General features: G+C 35.3%; 3 protein-coding genes across 3 annotated transcripts; all 3 read right to left on the reverse strand.

The window, feature by feature from the left end:
* Positions 1-5,010: 5,010 nt before the first annotated feature.
* LOC105111759 (uncharacterized) lies at positions 5,011-6,352 on the reverse strand. The gene has a single exon (XM_011007214.1). It carries the CDS (start codon positions 6,092-6,094, stop codon positions 5,192-5,194), a length of 903 nt encoding a protein of 300 aa, XP_011005516.1. The 5' UTR covers positions 6,095-6,352; the 3' UTR covers positions 5,011-5,191.
* Positions 6,353-12,058: 5,706 nt separating this feature from the next.
* Positions 12,059-15,756, reverse strand: LOC105111770 (phosphoglycerate/bisphosphoglycerate mutase family protein). Its single transcript, XM_011007223.1, has 9 exons — positions 15,314-15,756; positions 15,099-15,204; positions 14,748-14,964; positions 14,528-14,652; positions 14,012-14,110; positions 13,305-13,358; positions 13,130-13,228; positions 12,877-12,984; positions 12,059-12,655 (listed from the first exon to the last, which is right to left on the reverse strand). The coding sequence occupies exons 1-9, from the start codon at positions 15,685-15,687 to the stop codon at positions 12,281-12,283; spliced, it is 1,557 nt and encodes a 518-aa protein (XP_011005525.1). The 5' UTR covers positions 15,688-15,756; the 3' UTR covers positions 12,059-12,280.
* A 512-nt stretch (positions 15,757-16,268) lies between these two features.
* LOC105111779 (probable ribosome biogenesis protein RLP24) lies at positions 16,269-18,258 on the reverse strand. The gene is made up of 5 exons (XM_011007233.1): positions 18,131-18,258; positions 17,838-17,950; positions 17,063-17,176; positions 16,801-16,937; positions 16,269-16,715 (listed from the first exon to the last, which is right to left on the reverse strand). The coding sequence occupies exons 2-5, from the start codon at positions 17,916-17,918 to the stop codon at positions 16,541-16,543; spliced, it is 507 nt and encodes a 168-aa protein (XP_011005535.1). The 5' UTR covers positions 17,919-17,950; positions 18,131-18,258; the 3' UTR covers positions 16,269-16,540.
* Positions 18,259-19,715: the final 1,457 nt, after the last annotated feature.

A 19,715-nucleotide genomic window follows, 5' to 3' on the forward strand; every position in this document is an offset into this window, starting at 1 on the left:
TCTTGGCAAGGCTTTTCATCCAAAAGAATTCAACTGTTCACATTACAGTCAGGAGAATTGAAGTTCTTCAAAAGATGATGACTACAAGGGGTACGAATTGGGTACAACGATATCATTTGGCATTCCTCATCATGTGCCAGATATCTGTAATGAGTGCCAAAAAACTAGTGGAAATTGTGGCATTGGGTTGAAATGCATATGCCACCCTAAAGATTGTAGTAAGTTTCATCGTCTATGATCTCTCGAATATTTGATTTTTAGTCTGTTTTCTTGTTCATCCAGTTTTTAATGGTTTTAATGTTGATTTCGCATAAGACAAGGTAATATCAATGGCAGGATCAAATAAGCTCAATGTCAATATCCTCTTATCTGCACTTCCTTAATCTCTATGTCCTTCTTGATGCAAGATGACTTAAAACTGTACAAACCTGTTCTTGAGTTCTTTTCACTTTCCTGTTGTAGTAAAGATCTACCTGCCTCTCCATACCCTTCCTCTCTCAAGTTTACATTGCGCCTAATCATGGCATTTCCCATGAATGCATAATTCTAGATGGGGCATCACGAAACGGACAAGGGGAACCACCTTAAGATAAAATTTAATTCAGGAGGTGACTGGAAGAAAAGGAGATGACTAATGATGTAACAAATCCAACATTAAAGTCATGCTTAGTGATAAGGTGACCGCAGTGATAAAGATACAGACCATGTAGCTGGCCCCAAACGTCAAAAATAGCTGTAGGTGCAACTTGCAAAGGCACACATGGACAAGTTGCCAAAACAACATTAGTCATGATTAAGCTGGTGCCTGGTGCTGTCAGAACTATCGAAAGAACAACTTGAAATTAATCCATCCAACAAAAAGAAACCAGCCTTAAACTGTGCATAGAAAATACCTCAAGCATATATGCACAGATATGTTGAGATCTGTGTCCGACTCTTATGGAAATGCAACAGCATGTTGTAGTACTGCGTACATATGGGAGCAGAGCAGCCCTCTCTGTACCTTGCATAGGTGAATGATACTTAAGAATGACTGAGCAATATCTTGCTGGGGGCAATAATTTGGAAGACATGAGAGGCATGTAGTGATGCATGGACTTGTGTCGGACAATATTTATCCGTTCTTGCTATCCTCTCCGGAGAAATCACAAGATATATAGCAGCGTATTTACCATGCTTTTATCTAAAGGATTTTATTTTATTTTATTTTATTTTTGGCTTTTCGATTAGTTTGTAAATGATATAGTTCTTCTATAAATAATGAATTAAAACATGAATTATAAACTAAACCCTAATGTTGTTTCTGTATTAATTTGAGTCATCTTGGAGAAAACAAATAAAAACCCTCGACTAAATCCAAATAAAAATATATTTTGAATAATGAAATATTACTGATCAAGACTTTTCGGATTTCAATATAACTTGCAAAACAATCTGCCTACGAATTAATTGTATAAGAAAATGAGAAGGAAAAGAAATAATATTTGTTCCCAGAGCAACGCCAGATCGTTTTACTAACATTAAATATTAACCAATAAACGACCATTGTTTTCGAGGAAAGAACAATATTTAGCATTCCATGGGCCCAATATTGCTCTAATCTGGACTTGCAAGCCTACCTGCACATGAATTCTTCGATTTAGTTAGCCGTTCTCCCAACAAATAATAGGTTCAAGCCCACCTGCCTAAGAAAAAAGGGCCTCCCTGCTCTTAAGTTTTCAATCACGCCTAACAAGGGTGCGGTAGGGATGATTATTTCTTATTTAATTTATTTTTTATTTAAAATAATAATTAAATTAGATTTAAAAAAAAAACTAAAACAAAACCAAAACCAAAATTGGTTTAAACTAACCAAAACTAGTTTAAACTGATTGGTTTCACTTCGGTTATTTTAGAACAAAAACTGAAACTCAACCGACTTATTTTTATTCGTTTCGGTTTAGTTTAGTTATTTTATATTAAAAATCAAAAACTTTATTGTTTTTGGGTTTTTTTTGTGATTTTCAATAGGTTTGATTTCGATTTGGCTTGATTTTTTTCATTTAACTTTATAGATTTTTTCAATTCGATTTTGTTTAGTTTGGCTTATTAAACAGATACCAAACCAAACAAAACTGGTGGTTTTTTAAATATTTTAATTAATTTAATCAGTTTTTTTATAATTAGATTTTTTTAATTACTTTTTATTTTTTTAATTTAATTTATTTTTTTAATTTTTTTCTCACCCGGAATTCCTTTGACTAAGAGTACGGTTCTATTTAAAAAAAAATATTTTGTAAGTTAAGTAATTTAAAAAAAAAACATACGGCATCGTTTACGAGAGTGAACCGTAAGTCTCAAGAAAAGGCATCGTACTGCATTCTAACAATACTAGGGAAGCCACTCAGTGCACTTGCAGCATTAAAGTGGATGGCCTTTGAAACAGGAAATACGGTGGCTTTCGAGAGAGAGAAAATGCCTGGCAATTGCCCAAAGACAGGTGATGTGGTCTTCAGTTCTACGGATGATAGAGTTATGACATGAACCAACAGTATAGACCCACACAGTGCCATGTCATGGATTGACCGGCACTCTATTCGGTAAAAGTTTTCCTTGCCAGAATGGCAGAATGCATGCTCTTAATGATTATATATGCAAGCACCCAAAGTTACAATTCAAGAAAGCATATCTTAAGTTCATGCACGCCCCCACCCCTTTTTGTTTTTCAATTACGTGCCCATGATGATTTCCAGTTTTATGTCAAGAATTTGGACAAAATGAGAGAAATTTTGCCAAATATTGACTGGGATTTTATTTGGATCTCGTTTTGTGCCGGTGTGCCTAACAGTATTGAATCTGAATGGCAGTTTTTGGCTAAGTTGACGGTCCCTCAAGAAACCGTAGTGGGGGTGTCAATTTCTGCTCTTTGGTTTTTGCAAGTGCCCACAAGATTGACAGCTTTAACCGACTTTACTTTTTTTTTTTTTTTTTTTGAGGTACGTAGAATGTCCGGGTCAACTTGCACGTACCATGACTAATCCCCACGGTCCACTGAAGATTCTGCAAATTTAGTAGACATGTAAGACACCACGGGAATAACAAGCATGCACGTCAGAGCTTGAACCTATGATAATAAAAAAAGACAAGCTCCTTCCACTACTAAACCAAGCCCTCGTTGGCAATCAAATGGAGACAGACATTAAATTCTCGCATGCCTGATGTCATGACCACATAGTGCTCTGAGATGCCCCGTAAACAGTATTGGAATTTAATTTCAGAAGGACAATGTGATGTCGTTAAGAAATTTAAGAGGAATCGGACCTTCCTTGTAACTAAAAAACAAGAAGAAACAACCTCGCCGGGGAATAGGAGAAACTTGTTGGAAGCAACATGAAGATGATGGATTTCACAAAGCAAATCTGACCTAGCTAGCTACCATTCTCGTCTTCACAAACCTTTCCCTTTACCAGTCCCCTTTCCTCTCCTTTTTGCTTTACCAGTCCGTTTCTAGACGTGTCTATGTGTTATGATGTTCTCTCTTTTTTTCATAAAACACTTTTATGTCAGTAAAATATTAAGAGATACCCAAAGTGCCTTATGGATCACGGTTGTGCGGTAAAAGATCCTCACCTCCTCTGACTCTGTAATCAAGGAGTGATGTACTGAAAAATGTCCAAGAGTTGTGCGAAATCCACTGTCATGAAAATGGAACTTCGCCTGTCCAAACAAAGACAACGGTTTTAATGGCAGGCCAAATGGTAATACGAGGGGAACATTGAGGTATAAGTGAAGACAAATCAAGCATTGAAGTCTTGGTACCCTGTTTGGAACAAATACAAGCTTGGATGTTCCAATTAATTGAATTATGATGTCGAAAGCTTGGATTGAATTTGTGGGGCAAAGTTCTTCTGTATCAAATTGAATTGAGTTGAGTTGACTCGTGTCTAAAGATCACAAGCTTGTTCCAACTTGGCTTAATTGCACGGCGCCAGCTTTAATTGCCCCTGCATTTATACTGCAAAAATGTGGATCCCAGCCCATAAAATTCAGAGAGGTGAGAATGAATTTCTCAGTCTAATTTTGACTCTTGAAAAAAGCATAATTCCTACTTGAAGTTAAAAGCATAGCAATCTGTGATGTTGTCAAATGAACCCATAGTATTGTCCTCGTACGCTTACAAGTAACGACATAAGCAGTAACAGGAGAACGCTGTCCGATGTCAGACATTTACACCTTGGGGTCTTCAAGTAAACAGGAGAACAGAGAGAAGACCAATCAGTTATGTGCTGCATAACCACAGCAATTAGCGTTAATGATATCTTGGGAACGTTCCGAGAGATGTGCTAATGGTTTATATTTGGGATTTCTAATGTTTACCCCTCGAATTTCAAATCCTAAAGGATGAGATGGCGATTTAGGATGAAGACTGTACGAGGAAAGATAGCGCAAGATTTGTTCGGCGTCCCGTTAATTTTCATCGATGCAACTTGCTGGTTGATCATCCGAAAAATCATTTGAAAGCTATATAGAATATCATAACACGTGAATTAAAGAAACATTATGTTGTAAACAAGTATGATCTCCATTTATGTTGTGAATTGATCTTTTACAGAGAAAGCAAGGATCCACGGCATGTCTTAAGGCCATGGTTACGAGAATTTACATGGAGTTCGACTTGGTTCAAGACTTGGATTGAGGTCAATCCATGACCTTAGGAAAAATCACCAGCATAAACACAAAACAATTTTCTTAAACTTTAAAAAAAGGGGAAATCCATAAATGGTAAAAATGTACGAATCAATATCATGATATTCAACTTTATTTTATCATTTTAAGGCCAAAAAAGCAATCTTCATCGCTATTCTTCACAATCTCCTTAGTGACCTTGCTTTTTGTCTCCCCTTTTAGCTAATTCGAACCTTCCCATTCACTAGCACTTCAAATTGCAGATATCATATAATTTGGTCTATGCCATCCTTAGCCTAGAGAAAAGAAGAAAAATCGGTCTAAAAAAACACAGAAAGAGAGACGGACAGATAAAATTAAGAACCAACTAGTTAGATTTTTATATCTGAATTTCACATTTCTGCTTCTGAACAACTAAAATTATTTCTTATATGATCACAAGAATTCAAGTATCTATGCCTTTCAAGATGAAAGGAAAACCAACACAAAAAAAAATAAAGCATCGATGAAGTTAGTGAAATTTCCTTCAAGGGCTCTTACTGGCATAAATCAACAAAGAGAATTCAACTCTTTCTTGATCTTTCTGCACTAACTTCTCCTCCAACCACAGTCTGCTATCCATTCCACTTCTTGTCCTGAACATGAAAACAGCATAGCCAGAACCAGGATTATAGAACCAGTCATGGACATCCCACAACAGATCAACAAGCAATCCATCAAGAAAAATTGTCTGGTTGCCTCTAAAATTCCATTGCAGCCTCTTTACACGAATCACTGTCTTCTTATCAATACATACAGATAAAACTGGATGCTTCGAGCCTTCATTTTCTCCACTACATCTGATCACAATGTCATGTTGAATTCCTGTGTCACAAAACTGTGCCTTCGTAGCATATAAAGTATTGCCTGAACAATGCTCTTGCCTTGAAATAAGAGTGACTTTAGCAATTGGGGTGCTGCTAGTTTTGAACTTCTTGGTCAAAGTTTCTTCTCCTACATCACCCAGAATCAGGCCTATTTCTGAATCAACCATGACCAGGACATAAAACCCTTCAACAGGTTCAGGTCCTAACCCATATTTAGCAGAAGAAAGATCCCAGAAGACTTCGATCTTTACAGTATCAGATTCAATCAATTTGTTGCCTTTCATCTTTCTAAAGAGCCTGGTATGTGTACTGAGTTTGAAAGAAGTTGAAGGGTCAGTGCCAAATTTAATGCTGAGGCCTTGAGTAGTGTGGTTTTTGCACCAAGACACTTTGGCCAAGAGTTGTTTTTCCGTTGAGAGGATGATTTTATATAAGCAAGAGACTGCATTTTGGACAGATGGGGTTAGGCTTGGAGAGATACAAGCATTGTTTGAATAACTAGAACATGAAGAATGAGAGACTTGTATGGCATTTTCACTAAAACAAGAAACTATATCTCTCATTGTGAAGAACAAGAACAATTCTTTCGATGAAGATATGGAATAAACTTCGATTGGGTTCTTCAATATGGAGAGAGATAGGGAGGGGGAGAGAGATCTGAGATTTAAGAGAGATGGGAGTTTCTTTCTTGGCTTGTGGTAAGAAGAAAATGTTTGTTTAAAAGCTGACCAGGGTAGGTGCTTTTTTGAACTCTCTTTTTAATTTTTTTTTACAAGGAAAATTCGTTTTACAAGGATAGAGATATGGAAAGGCAGGCAAGAAAACCTTTAAGAAAGGAAAAAGAAAGGAGAGTTTTTTTTTTATTATTATTAAAAAAGACGAAGAAGAAGAAGAAGATTGAGGCAGAAACCTTCATGGTTTCTTTGTTTAATCACTTTTGCCAGTTCATATTTATATAAAAAAAATATATAATAATAAGTAAATAAGAAAAGGAGAAAGAGGGCAAAGGCATAAAAGAGGTTGGACCTGGACCTGGTCTGAATGCCAGCATCATTTGCGAGTCTAGGAAGCGATCATGGTTTGCCCTCAACTCCATTCCTAGGCTTTAACGAGTGATATAAAGAGAAAGGAATAATTAAAAGAGATAAATTAGCGAGGGATTTTAATATTAATCATGATTTTTTTAACTAGGATTAATATTTTGAATAACGAAAGACCAATCAGTTATCATTTGTGGGATTCAAATCTTAATATTAATCAAGTGATATATCAATTTGCATGAAAATATTTATTTATAAATATATTTAATTGATTACTACTAATTACAGAAGGGGAAGGGAGATTAATCATAAATTTACAATAAAACATCTTGGGTATTATGTGATGGAACAATACTTGTGGGTCAGTTTCTGCTAGAGAAATAAATTGTCTGGATAGCCAATGACCCACCACCAACTGCTACTCCCAACTCACCTCTGACTAGTTTAAAAGCAAGGGATAATGAAAATGGAAAGCAAGAGAGTATTTGTGGGATAATTAGTGATGATATTGCATGCTATAAGATTGTTATTTATTTTTTGAAATTTATTTTTAATATGATATAAAAATAATAAAAAATTAATTTAAAAAGAAAAACAGAAGACAAAAGAGGAAGCATGCTTTTGTGCTATGGACCACAGGATGGTCTTGTCCTACAGCAGGGGCATGTTCCCTTATCATGACAAGCAAACTGTTGTGTTGAAGGATGTTGAATCTGCTCTTCAAGGAAGGTTACAAAGGATCTTTTTCTCTTTTTTTTTTAATTATTGTTATTATTATTTTAGTGTCTAGCATCCCATCAAGGCATTAGCGATTTTATGATTTCTGTTCCTTGTGTTTTTTCCCCCATTGGCTAGACTATACACTAAAAGGTAATTTTTTTTTTCTCACCCCTTTTAATTTCAGGTGATGATTGACTTAGGCCTTAAGTTTGTTAAGGTGAGATGATCAAGTGACGGCTCCTACCACATCAGAAAACACCCATCATGTTTAATTATTGAAAATTTTTATGGTCCTACTACCACATCAAGTTTCTATTTTAATTTTTATGGTCCTGAACACATGGGAAAAGGCTTGTCGATTGGTTAGTAGTGCCCAAAGCTGATTGATCCATCATCATTAACTAGTAATCCATGCGCGGGTAAGGCTTTGAATCTCTCTGTAAGTCACAACTTTATTCCTGGTTTGGTTACCGAAAAAGATGAATTCCAAATTTCTTTTATAGCATTAATCCCAGCATTAGGTAGCTGTCGAAGCACCTAAAAACGTCGGGAAACGTGAGAGTGACAACCATGAAGAACACAAAATCCCACTGGGATGGAGTTCTTCTCTTTTGGCTTTACGTGTTTCCAAGAAATCCCCACCAACCCAGATCACCATTTGCATGGAAAGGTTAATCATTTGGGTTTTGAACCATAATTTACAGCAATGGAAAGGCTAATCTATTGGGGTTTGAGCTATAATTTACAGCAACGCGTAGAATTTAATCAGAACGCAGTTGGGAGTTGGTGCCACATCAAATTCACATGAACTACTTTTTTTCTCTTTATTTACATGCCCATTAGTGCTTTGAGATTGGCTTACACTTTAAGAAGCTTCACAGAAATCATACAGCAATAATGAAGGGAATTTTTTAAGAACAATTGGCTTGTAGCCTGCTCATTGATTAGTTAGTTATAGGGAGTGAAACAACAGTACATGAATCTATTCTTGTCAGGAAAGGAAGTGTCATATCATGCTTGTTGCAACTTGCAGAATATAGAGCCAACTGTTTTCTGAAAGCCTTGTAATGTGCGAGCCTGAGAGATTGGAGGGTTGAAGAGAACATGATGCCGAGGAAAGTTTCAGAATAGAAGGGAATATATTTGTGGCTGTTTGGCTATACCAAATTCCTGCTAATATCACTAGATGTTGTCCTCTTGTATATACAATCTGTTCGCACATAAAATGGGCATGGAGAGGCTTATAATTTTTTTACTATACAGTTGCCAGTAACTAGCAATGCTCATGAAAATGGAGTCAGAACTGAACAACATAGCATAAATCTTTGTATAGCAACTGATAAAGTTGTTGCTGTCTCATATTTGACTGTACTGCTCAACTGCAAACAACTCCCTAAAACAGAGGGGTGATAAGCTTAATCTAACAACACCGAGAGCTGACTTCTACGCAATTTGCTTCCTGGTCATCATGACAAGAAGCTGCTAATAAAAAATTGTGCTGTGAGCTTTGATCCCAAAACCCTAGTAATAAACAAGAAAAGTGTCAGTAACTTGAACGCTTTCCCTCTTCCTTCTCTGCATTATCTTATTCACACCTCCACAGCCTCTCATTTATTATTTCCCTCTTCTAAATCATCACATGACATGCGATTTTATTTCTCCAAGCTAATTTACATTAAAAATAACGGATATAATAATAGAGAAGGAAATTTGTATTTTAGTAGCATCATGTGGGAACAGAGAATCCGATAGCTTTGTTGTTTCTGGGAAGTTGTTAAAGGTCCACTTCCTGTTAACATCAATCATGAACTAGAACCAACGAAAGTGTCACTTCCTATTCCATATTAATTTTTTGCCCCAGTTTTTTGATGTCATTATTGGATTCTTCACAGTTACAAAACTCAGAAAAACATCGTTTTAAATTTAAATCAAATAATATTATTAAAAAAATCAAATTAGATTTTAAATTAATTTCCATATAGTATTTTTAAACTCTAGTATAGCATAGGCTAAATTCCGCATCAACTTTCTAGCCAAGTTTAATAACTCTGGATTAGTCAACTCTAATGTCATATCAATGTACAGGGATGATTGCTTGAAATGAAATAACGCATTTGAACACTTCTTACAGCCACGTTAATAGAGAATACTTCTCAACGCAAATGCAGCAAATTGTGCCTCGTGGACTCATTTAAGAGCTAGCTTTCCATTCTTTCTCGCCATCTCCACAGGATACATCAACATCTGCTAAAGTACCGCAATCTAACTTTTACTTAACGAGCTTTAGAAAGTTGGTGGTGACTTCAAATTATTGACCTTGAACACAAGACAATAATTGCCACATGAACTGATAAACCTTGAAAAAGGAAAAAAAAAATTTGCCCAGGAAGAATACCATGGTACAACAGAACAATAAGACACCAATTGCTCTCCATGTAAAGTAGAATGTGATGAATCTTAGAAAAACTTGCTTGGACCTGTATTCTCTTCGTAGATGATATACTATTAGACATATATAGCCATTCGTCTAAATGTATTTTCCTGTCAGACTCACAAACAAAAATGATTCATCAAGAAAACTTTCATAGATGATATATAGTTTTTCAATGAGTTTATTAATAATAATTTTATCACGACTTTACTGATATAAAAACATATTTAAAAAAATTATTTATTTTATTTTGTCAATACTTTTTCAATGAATATAAGATATCATTGATATAAAAAATAAATATCATTTTATTAGTAATTTTTTTATTCGCTAGCATTTTCTTCGGTGAATTTAACAAATATAGTCATTAAAAAAATTATTTATTATTTTATTAGTAAGTAAAAAGTGATAATAGTATTTGCAGTAATTGTTTTTCCAACTCTCTAAAATATATTGATTTACTTAAGTCGTCGGTAACTTTATATGTAATAATTTAGAATTTTTTTAAAAATATACATCTATTAAACAAAAATAAAAAATTAGTGATATTTACAGTAATTCGTTTTTAACTCTCTAAAACATACCAACTAACTAACCTCCTCATCAGTAATAATTTAAAAATATTTTTGAAAATAATTAATATTAAAAAAATAGAAATTAATTAAAATGAATTAAATTAATATAAAAATCAAATATTTATTATAAATTTAAATATTTATAAGTTCAAATACAATTAATCTATAATAAAGACATTGAAAAAGAAGAAGGGGATAAGTCTTCGCCTGGACCGTGAGGCGAATAAAAAGAAGCACGTATACCCCTCATCAGTGATCTCATCTTCATTATCAATCGGCAAACTTTAATCGTCTCAGCACCGAGTTGTTCATAGTCAGTAGCAGAATAGATCATCTGAACTTACACTCATTGATTTAAAATCAGCTCATCATGTACATAATGTCGAGATCTTCTAAATGTCATCCTATAAAGCGGTGTCTGATAGCTGTACAATCTCATATACGTCACCTGAATAGTACAAGAGGAGTCCACACACTAGAAGATGTTGCATGCACAAGCAAGTTTTTTTAAATAATATATATATTAATTACAATAATGTTCCTCAATAATCTTTAAATTTATAATAAAATTAATATTAAATGATTAAAAATTTATTGTGAGAGAATTGTGTTGATTTTATTTTAAAAAATCAAAGTAATTATATTATTTTAAGAAAAAATGACAAGATCAAAAAGCCCTCAAATTAAAGGCAAAACATTTTTTTATTCGAAGATTAAAGTAGTCATTTTCCGGCGGCAAAACAAAAACAAAATGACAAATTTAACTCTGTATAATGTATTAAAGGTTATTATATTACAGTAAAAATATTGATTTGTCCCTGTGCCTATATCAATGGTTTTTCTGTTCAAAGATAACTTCATAATTATAACATTACAATAAATAGTGTCATGAGTCTTGTGGAAAGTAACTTCTTGTGTAAAATTAGTTTTACTATTCTTGTGAATTGCAGGGACGTCAGCAGGTAAGCCCCAACTGCTTTAGAATTTGAATACTGCGCATTTCACAAGAGTTGCTGTCACTCCATGCAAGCATAGAACATTTCAGATGAACCCTAAGGGTACAAGTGGTTACCAAATATCCCCAATTTCCTGTACAGGTTCACCTTCCCCTAGCATTTGCATCCTCCTGTAGCTTGTTTTTGGATTTCTCCAGCTCTACCATGGTGGAGTGGACGCAAATGCAAACTAACCTCACATGCAAAGAAGCCCTGTGTCTCTTTCCCCTACAAATTATATGTAAAATGGCAAAAGACCATGCTCAAGTTAAACACATCTTCCAATTCTGACCATTTGTGCCCTAAGAAAGAACCTCAAACTTGCTCTTCAAAGCCCATTTTCTTGTTCTGGTGGACTGCCAAGTTCATTCTACTACCAAACAGTAAAAAAATGGAGAAAAAAGACAAGCAATATTCACTAAATTATGCATTCCATTTCATAAATATAAAAGAAAGAGAGGAGGGGTGAAAAGGAGTGACCTTCAGAGGACGTGGTGACTTCGGTTGGGGTTTTGGATTCCAGGCAAGCAGAAGCAATGGCTCTGTGTACAGGAAAAAGCGAGCTCATTTCTCGACGCGCCAGTCTTGAGGACGAAATGCGGGAATGACAATGGATGGCCAACTTGGGAAGACGAATTGAAGAAAATTGAGAAACTGAAATTCATATTGTTAACGTGTGATCTTCTTCTTCTTTTTTTAATTCAATGCGTATATCTTTGGATTAACTTACGCGTCAATCTATTGTTCAAGCCCTAACTCATTTCGATTTGATACATTCAAAAAAATAAATTATTATAACTTCAAAGTTCGAACTAGAAAGCCGAAGGAAGTTGAACTCCTTGACCATCGAATCAACCACTTTAGAATTTCAAAATTACAGCAAACGATTTTTACTATACATCATTGCTGTCCCCTGCTTTAGGATTGGTATTTTTCTGGGCATGAAATTATCATTTCAAGTTTATACCAAAACTATACATTTTGACAATTAGAACTCTTCATCGTCAATTGTTGATCTAGTAATGGGTATTGACCATCTTCCAAGATGAGCCGTGTAATTTATACACCGGATAGTCCCTCTACCAGTAGGTCCATCAGGAAAGTCCAGGACACTAATGCTCCCAGCGTCGAGATGGAATGATCCCATCCAGTCTTCGGTCAGATTTAGGCAGTGCCCCATTAATGCAATGTGAATAGCAGGATCACCAACTGCAACCACAATCTTTTCGGACTTGGATTCATCAGATAATTCATTTAACAGAGATTGCCAGGCTTTCCCAGACTGTTCCCACAGTGCTGATAGTGCTTCATCCTCAAATCTATTTAAGAATCCAGGCTGAAGTGGTGGAACCTCAGTTGCATCCTGTGGAGATTATAAAGAAGAAAATTACATGGACAATCGCATACTAACACAGTGAAGTTAGTTACTTGCATGGCTTTGGATTAAAACATAGCAAAGTGGCAAGATCATGCATGCATTCTTTTGAGACTCAGCATCCAATTATTTGGCATGCTTGTTTGGTTTCTTACAAAATTCTACTCAGAATAGTCATAATATGTCAAAAGATTTGCTTCATATCTTGCCTTGTTTGATAGTTGAAGGATGTCTCTGACATCAAGTTCCTTGATCTGTTTCATCTCTACACAGCGCGGCACACAGTCAGCACCCAAGCAATCTGCAGCTTCTTGCACCTGCAATTGAGTAAGCTGGTCATGGCTGGAAAAAAAACTCGGCAGTGAAGCTAAAATACTCCTCGACAAGTCAAATCTCAGAACCAACTCATTTTCCCACTATGTATATTCAATATACTGACTCGAGTACGGAGGAAGAGCTTACTCTGGAGATAGTCGTTGCCATCTCAACACAAGCATTCTTAGGACTGCTGACTATGGTGCTCACATTCAGATCAAGAAGCAGTTCTGCAGTTTTCTGGGACTGTCAAGGGTTGTGAAAAGAAATTCAGGACATGGCTTTGTGAGAACTATTATGTACTGTTATATGGATGAGGTACCTGTATAATTCCAAGCATGCTCATTGGCTGATTCCCAGAATTTGAAAAGGTAGCCTGGAAAACATTGAAGGGGTCAGAAATCCCGCAAAGAGACAAACCAAAATTGCTGCAAAGTAAGACCAGAAAAGTTCACATTAACTCTTAAATGATCACATTAACTTGCAGGCAACAAGTGTTTTCTTGTATTGAATGAAATGTCATCTTCAAAGTTCAATAGCAGATTCCACGAAGCACCAACTCACTCCCTACATCAAGCATCATTGGCTACTCTTAACTTGTTTAGATATGCTGCATGCTTGCTGTAGTGCTATGTGCGTGAGACTAGTGTTTTTTTTTTTTTTTTTTTTACTTAAACATATTCATTTCCACACGACAGCATGCAGTTATTTTGATATTTCATTAACTGTTCCCTTCAACACAATATTTCAAGTGTAGAAGTGCTCAAACTTTCTCCTGACTCTTCCCAGTCATAAACTCAAGAAACATAATGTATCTCCCACCCTAACTATCGATGTTACAGAATCCAATTATCTCACTTATGACAAGACTACAAATATCAACCTACACCAAGTCCAAGAGGAGACGAGCACTCACTGTGTTTCCTTTACTATCCTACCGCAAGCATTGAGCATATCTACTTAGACAAATGATCAAGAAAGAAGATGGAGGCAGCATTAGCAAAAACATTGTCTATGATCATTACAAACCTCTGTACCACCCTGCGTAGTTCCATGAGAAACGAGTATGATCCGCTTACTGATTTTTCTGCCTGCAGAACTTCCAGCAGCAACAGGTGAATTGGGTGTCTGCATCAATATTTCAATAGAATTTAACAGATAAAGCAACATGTTACAAAAACCATATAGTATAGCTAAACTTCTTGTTAAACTACAAAAATAAATTGTGTGCAAGATATCACTATAATCTCACATAAGAACAAGGAATTGTTTAACTTGCAATCAATACAGCATTACTAGTGAGCGATTTGTTGAATCATTCGTCAAAAAAATGCATTTTACAGAATCCTTATCAATCATTTCAAGATCCCATAAAGATTAGATATCAAAGGATTGCCTTCCTAGAGTCGTTGTCCAATGTCACAATTGGTTGTAGAATTCCATACACATTGACGTTCGAAACATGCCTATTTATTTTCCCTGGAGATTAGTTACAATGACATGTGCAACATTATACAAGTCTTTATCATTAAACTTGCAGCGTACCTGATTTAAACGATTAAGACAAATATAAGGAGATCCATCTCCACCATCAACTCGTGGGGCGAAATCCAGCACACTCACACCACAATTACTCTGAAGCAAAATCCTAAAATACTCCGTCCCTAATCCTGATTGCACAATAAAAAACATAAACGCAAAATCTAAACCCTCTTTTTCTTCAGCATTACAAACCACAAAACACAAACAATATACAAGTACCAACCAATAGCTGTAGCAACAAGAGCCTGATTAACAGCGTTATGAGCAACCACAAGAACAGACCTACTTTCATGTGCAAGAATTTTATTCCAGCAATTCCTCGCCCGCCCCCACAACTCCCTCACAGGAAAATGGCCATCAATATTAAAATTCGCCGCATCAACTTGCCATTGCCTAAACGCTGCTCCGAACTTCGCCTTCCCCTCATGCTTCAATAACCCCTTTTAAATTTTTTTTTTTTAGCTTCAATAACCCCTTTTAAATTTTTTTTAAAAAAAAAGTCAATTACTATAATATTCTAAGCATTATTTTTTAATAAATAAAACAAAATTTCAAAAACGGAAATAAAACTCACTTGAAATGAATAAAGATCAATTTCTCTCAAATCAGAATCCGTAATCATGTTCACCTTCCGCGATCCCCATATGATCTCCGCCGTTCTTTTCGACCGAATCAAAGGGCTGAAAATGAACCACCATTAACCACAGAACTCATTACAAAAACTAACGAAAAAATAGAAACAAAACGACAACTAAAGCTCGATAAAACGGCATCGCAGAGGGGAGAGACCTGGAGAAGCAAACATCGAAGGAATCATCGATGAGCATTTGACGAGAGGTCTCGGCTTGAGCCTCGCCTTTCTTAGTCAGAACGGAGAAATCAGAGCTGCCTTGGATCCTTCCTTCTTCATTCCACGTGCTTTCCCCGTGACGCACAAGAACTACTCTCTTTGCTGCTTTGATTGAAGGAAACGGTGTCGCGGAGTAGAGCTCGGAGCTCAATAAATTCTTTTCATTTGATGTTTTTTCCTCTACAGCTTCTTGGATGCTTGAGGATGAAGACGAACGGATTGTGACGCGAAGACGGTGGTTTCTGTGGTGGATGAGACTGCGGTTGTGGTGGTGGCAGAGGGGAAGAGACGGAGGAGGTGAAACTGAAAGCATTTGCAAGATTTTATTGTGTGGGTTTCGTTGTGATTAGTCTTGGCGCTTATTTGTGTTCGTTTTGTTGGTTGAGTGGTCAGTGATTACCGTTGCTACTGTATCCAAACTGAACGAATGACACGCGTCCCATAAAGGAAGATTTTTCCTTTTTCAGCTCGAAAACATTTTATTTTGACAAAAATAAAATTAAAACACTTTAAACTGTGATTAATTATTAGCATGGTGCCTGATTAATTTTGTATTTGATATTAATCTGAATGACAATCCAAGCTTGATTGATAACTAAAAATTCACTATTTCAACAAAACCCTTTGAAAGACCGGGATAATATTCATTTAAATTGGATTCTTTTTAATATGTTTTTGTACAAAAAAATAATAATAAATTGATGCTTTTTTTTAATTATTTTAAGATGAATTTATTTGACATCAAATTTAAATGATTCCATTTCACTGTACAAAAAAAGAGGAAAAGAAAAGTTACGAGGTTGCCAAACAGAACCTTGGTTGAAATTTTGCCTCTGAAATAAACACCAGCTCACTCTATGGAGGTATTGCATTTGCTAGGCAACAAAGAAAAAGTTGCAGAAACGCATAGTGAAAAGATAGCCACATATGCAAGGAATATACTTGGGAGTACGATTTTCATAAATACCTGCCTGTCACAGCAAAGAAATGAGAACAGGGCACAATCTTATCCCTCCATGAGTGACCTTGACAACAATCGAGCGCATCAGCAGAAATGCTGAAGCACCACCACCGCTATCCTTCTGACGGGATACGAGGCAAAAAAGAAGAAACGAAAAACAGAGAGAACAAAGCAAAAATACAAACTAAAGAACTGGCTAAGAAAATCACTCTTCCATTGCTTGATTTTTCTCGCTTTTTGGTTGAGAAACCTCGACCTTGATCTTGGGTAACGTGAGCGATTGGTCTTGTCGAAGCACTTGAGGAGCCTTGACCAAGTGAATCGACTGCTCCAATTCCTTTTGTGCCTCTCTCCGCTCCTTGCCTTTCCTGACCTTCAACCTGCCAAGATTTTCAATTAACATTGATAGATTCCAGAAGAAAACTGTAAGATCTCATAAAGGAGATAATAAGGTGGATGTAGAACCTCTTCTCTATGTGGCTTGCTGCCCGGTCGGATCTGACCTTATCAATCTTCTTAATAGCCTTCAAAGTATTCTCAGCAAGATTCCTATCATATCTCTCAGGCCTATTTCGCTTTCTCTCAAACTCGAAGGTTGCATCCTTTTCCAAACAAGAAGGGAATGAGCAGCAGGACAAGCACAGTAACAAATCTGATGGGTTTGATTTTTCAATCCAAAGACAAAAGCAACAAAAGGCATAAACAAAAGTGAGAGGTGTCTCCTAACCTGTGTCATGTCCTTCCCATGCAACCTTCTATAGGCCTTGGTCCATTTTACTTTGCGAGGGTTCCTCTTCATTTTGAAGTTCTTGTGGCACTTGGATCTACAAAATCGAAAAATCTGCAAAAAAGGTTAACTTGATGCACAACACCAACAATATTATAGGTCAGATCAGTAATATAAATCAGAAACTAACTGGACGAACTGTCAAGCAAAATTGCACACGACAAACAATCCAATGGATTACAAACTAATAATATCCTTAATATCCTTAATAACAAAACAAAAAACATTCTCCAAAGTAATAGCGAAACATTACACTAGATTTCAAAAATATAACACCACTGCTGCAAGCTTCAATCAAATATTGATCCTCAAAATCACGAATCTTATTTTCAATCCCTGAACTAAGCCCGAATTTGATACAAAAACGCTCACCTGGGATTACCAGTGACTAAAAGGTCTACAAAATATACCCAAACTACAAGCCAATTTGGCGCATGAACAACAACAGATACAGTGGTGCTAACTCTTCCAAAACACCAATTCAACCACTAAAAGTAAACTCACTTATACTACAATGAGTTCAACCACTTGACATAAAAGCGAAGCGCACTGTAATTTCACGACTTAGAACTAACAATTTCATTCCCCTACACAGCCCAACAACTATTCACAACTATAAACCCCACACTGATTAGTTTCAGTCCACCCTCAAACTGATCCAACAAAAATAATTTGTATACACGGTTAATAAAATCCTCTTAAACCAGTAATTTACCTTAGCATCATTGCGGACAAACTGGATACCGTGCCCCGGGTATACAGTCGAGGAGCAGAACCAACACTTCTCCAACCTCATTGTGTCTCTTCTTTAAAAAATACCCCCAATTTCTGAAGCAATAAATAAACCATATAAGGAATAAATTATTTCTAAATAATCCGTTAGCCACAAGAAATTGTCACATAACCTAAAAATTCTTTGCAATTTATTACAGCAAGAAAATTAGTTAAAAACATTCAAAATGGGTATCGACGAAGATTAAGGTATTCGAGTAGAGATTAGTGGCTTACCGATCTGAAGACTTCGCTTCGTTGTTGTCGGCGGCGGGCGGCGGGATAGTTAGTGAGATACCTTGATTCGGTGTTCTGGGAGAGAAAAGGTCAGGAAAACCCTACAAATAAGGTTTTAGGTAACCGGCGTTTTTTCTCTATTTATGATTGTCCCGGTTAGTTTATAAGTTTACGAATTGGCCCCTCCCGGGATTTTTATTTATGACGATGTCTAGTGCTTTGTCAAGAGTAATTAACCCCCGTTTCAGCAAATTCCTAGTATTTTGGCCCTTGAGTTCTTATACATATTGAAATGGCCTCGGATTCTTATTTTTAAATTGGACATTTTCGTTTCTATTGATGAATTGGAATTAGGTATTCAATTTTTTTATATTATTCAATTTTATATCTTTTACCACATTAATTACACGTTTGTTTTCAGATGTATTTAATTATTAGAAATTTTATTTATTCATATGTTTTTTTTTTCAGTTATTGGACTCAATTTTATTTTTAGATTATTTTATTTTCCTCTCTATTATTTTTTTTTATAGATTTGGGTCTACATCTCAGCTACATAAAATATATCCTTTTATTTGAAATAAGATCAGCAAAAAAACATGAGCCCAGAATCATAACTTGTAAGTTCACAACAGAGCTCATTACTTTCACATAACAAAGGTTGTTGATTTAGAGTTTATTTATTTTTATATTTGAAAAAAATAATTTTTTTATTTTTTTCAATTCAAATTAATTTTCTATGTTTTCAGCTAATATTAAAAATAATTTTTTGAAAAATAAAAAATATATTTTATTTTAATATATTTTTAAATAAAAATAATTTAAAAAATAATAAATAATACACTTCCAAACATCCTAAAAATCATTAAATTTATAAAGATGAAAAAAATCCAATGCACTCACCAGTAAACTGGGCCTGGGCCTAGGATGCCTACAAAATCCAATAAGAGAAAATCCACAGGGCTAGATAACATTACACGAAGACCAAATCCTAAACTAAGTCCTCGGAACACCCAGAATCAATTATTATACTGGGCTGCTCTGTCCTTTGATCAGAAATAGCGTGGATTGTACTTATTTTTTAAAATATATTAAATTAATATTTTTTATTTTTAAAATTAATATATTAAAATAAATTTTTTTAAAACACGGCTTTTTAAAATTAATACATTAAAATAATTTTTTTTTAAACACAGGTTAATCAGTGTTTCCAAATATTTTCATAATCTACCAATAACAAATAATAGGAACAAAACGTATATTCACTAAAAAAAATTTGTATAAATACAATTACATGAGTTTAATATCATATAAACAATCTTCGATTCCAATCCTTTAAGGATCTTTTATTTCGTAACAAAACAACTTGTTTGTTTAGTTTTCCAAGTTAACACGCACCATACGATCCTTTAAAGTTTTTATTTTCCTTCACTGTTAGTGCTAAGTTTAAATACTAAATACTGGAGGCTATTCTAAACCCAGAAAAATTGTTTTACATATGTCAGGCTGCCCATTGAGAGGACCATAAGAGATTCTAACAACCTTGTTAATTGCCAAGCTCGAACGGCTAGTTGGTACTCTGGCA

Source organism: Populus euphratica, unplaced genomic scaffold (assembly GCF_000495115.2).
Source record: "Populus euphratica unplaced genomic scaffold, PopEup_1.0 scaffold5.1, whole genome shotgun sequence".
Lineage (NCBI taxonomy): Eukaryota > Viridiplantae > Streptophyta > Magnoliopsida > Malpighiales > Salicaceae > Populus > Populus euphratica.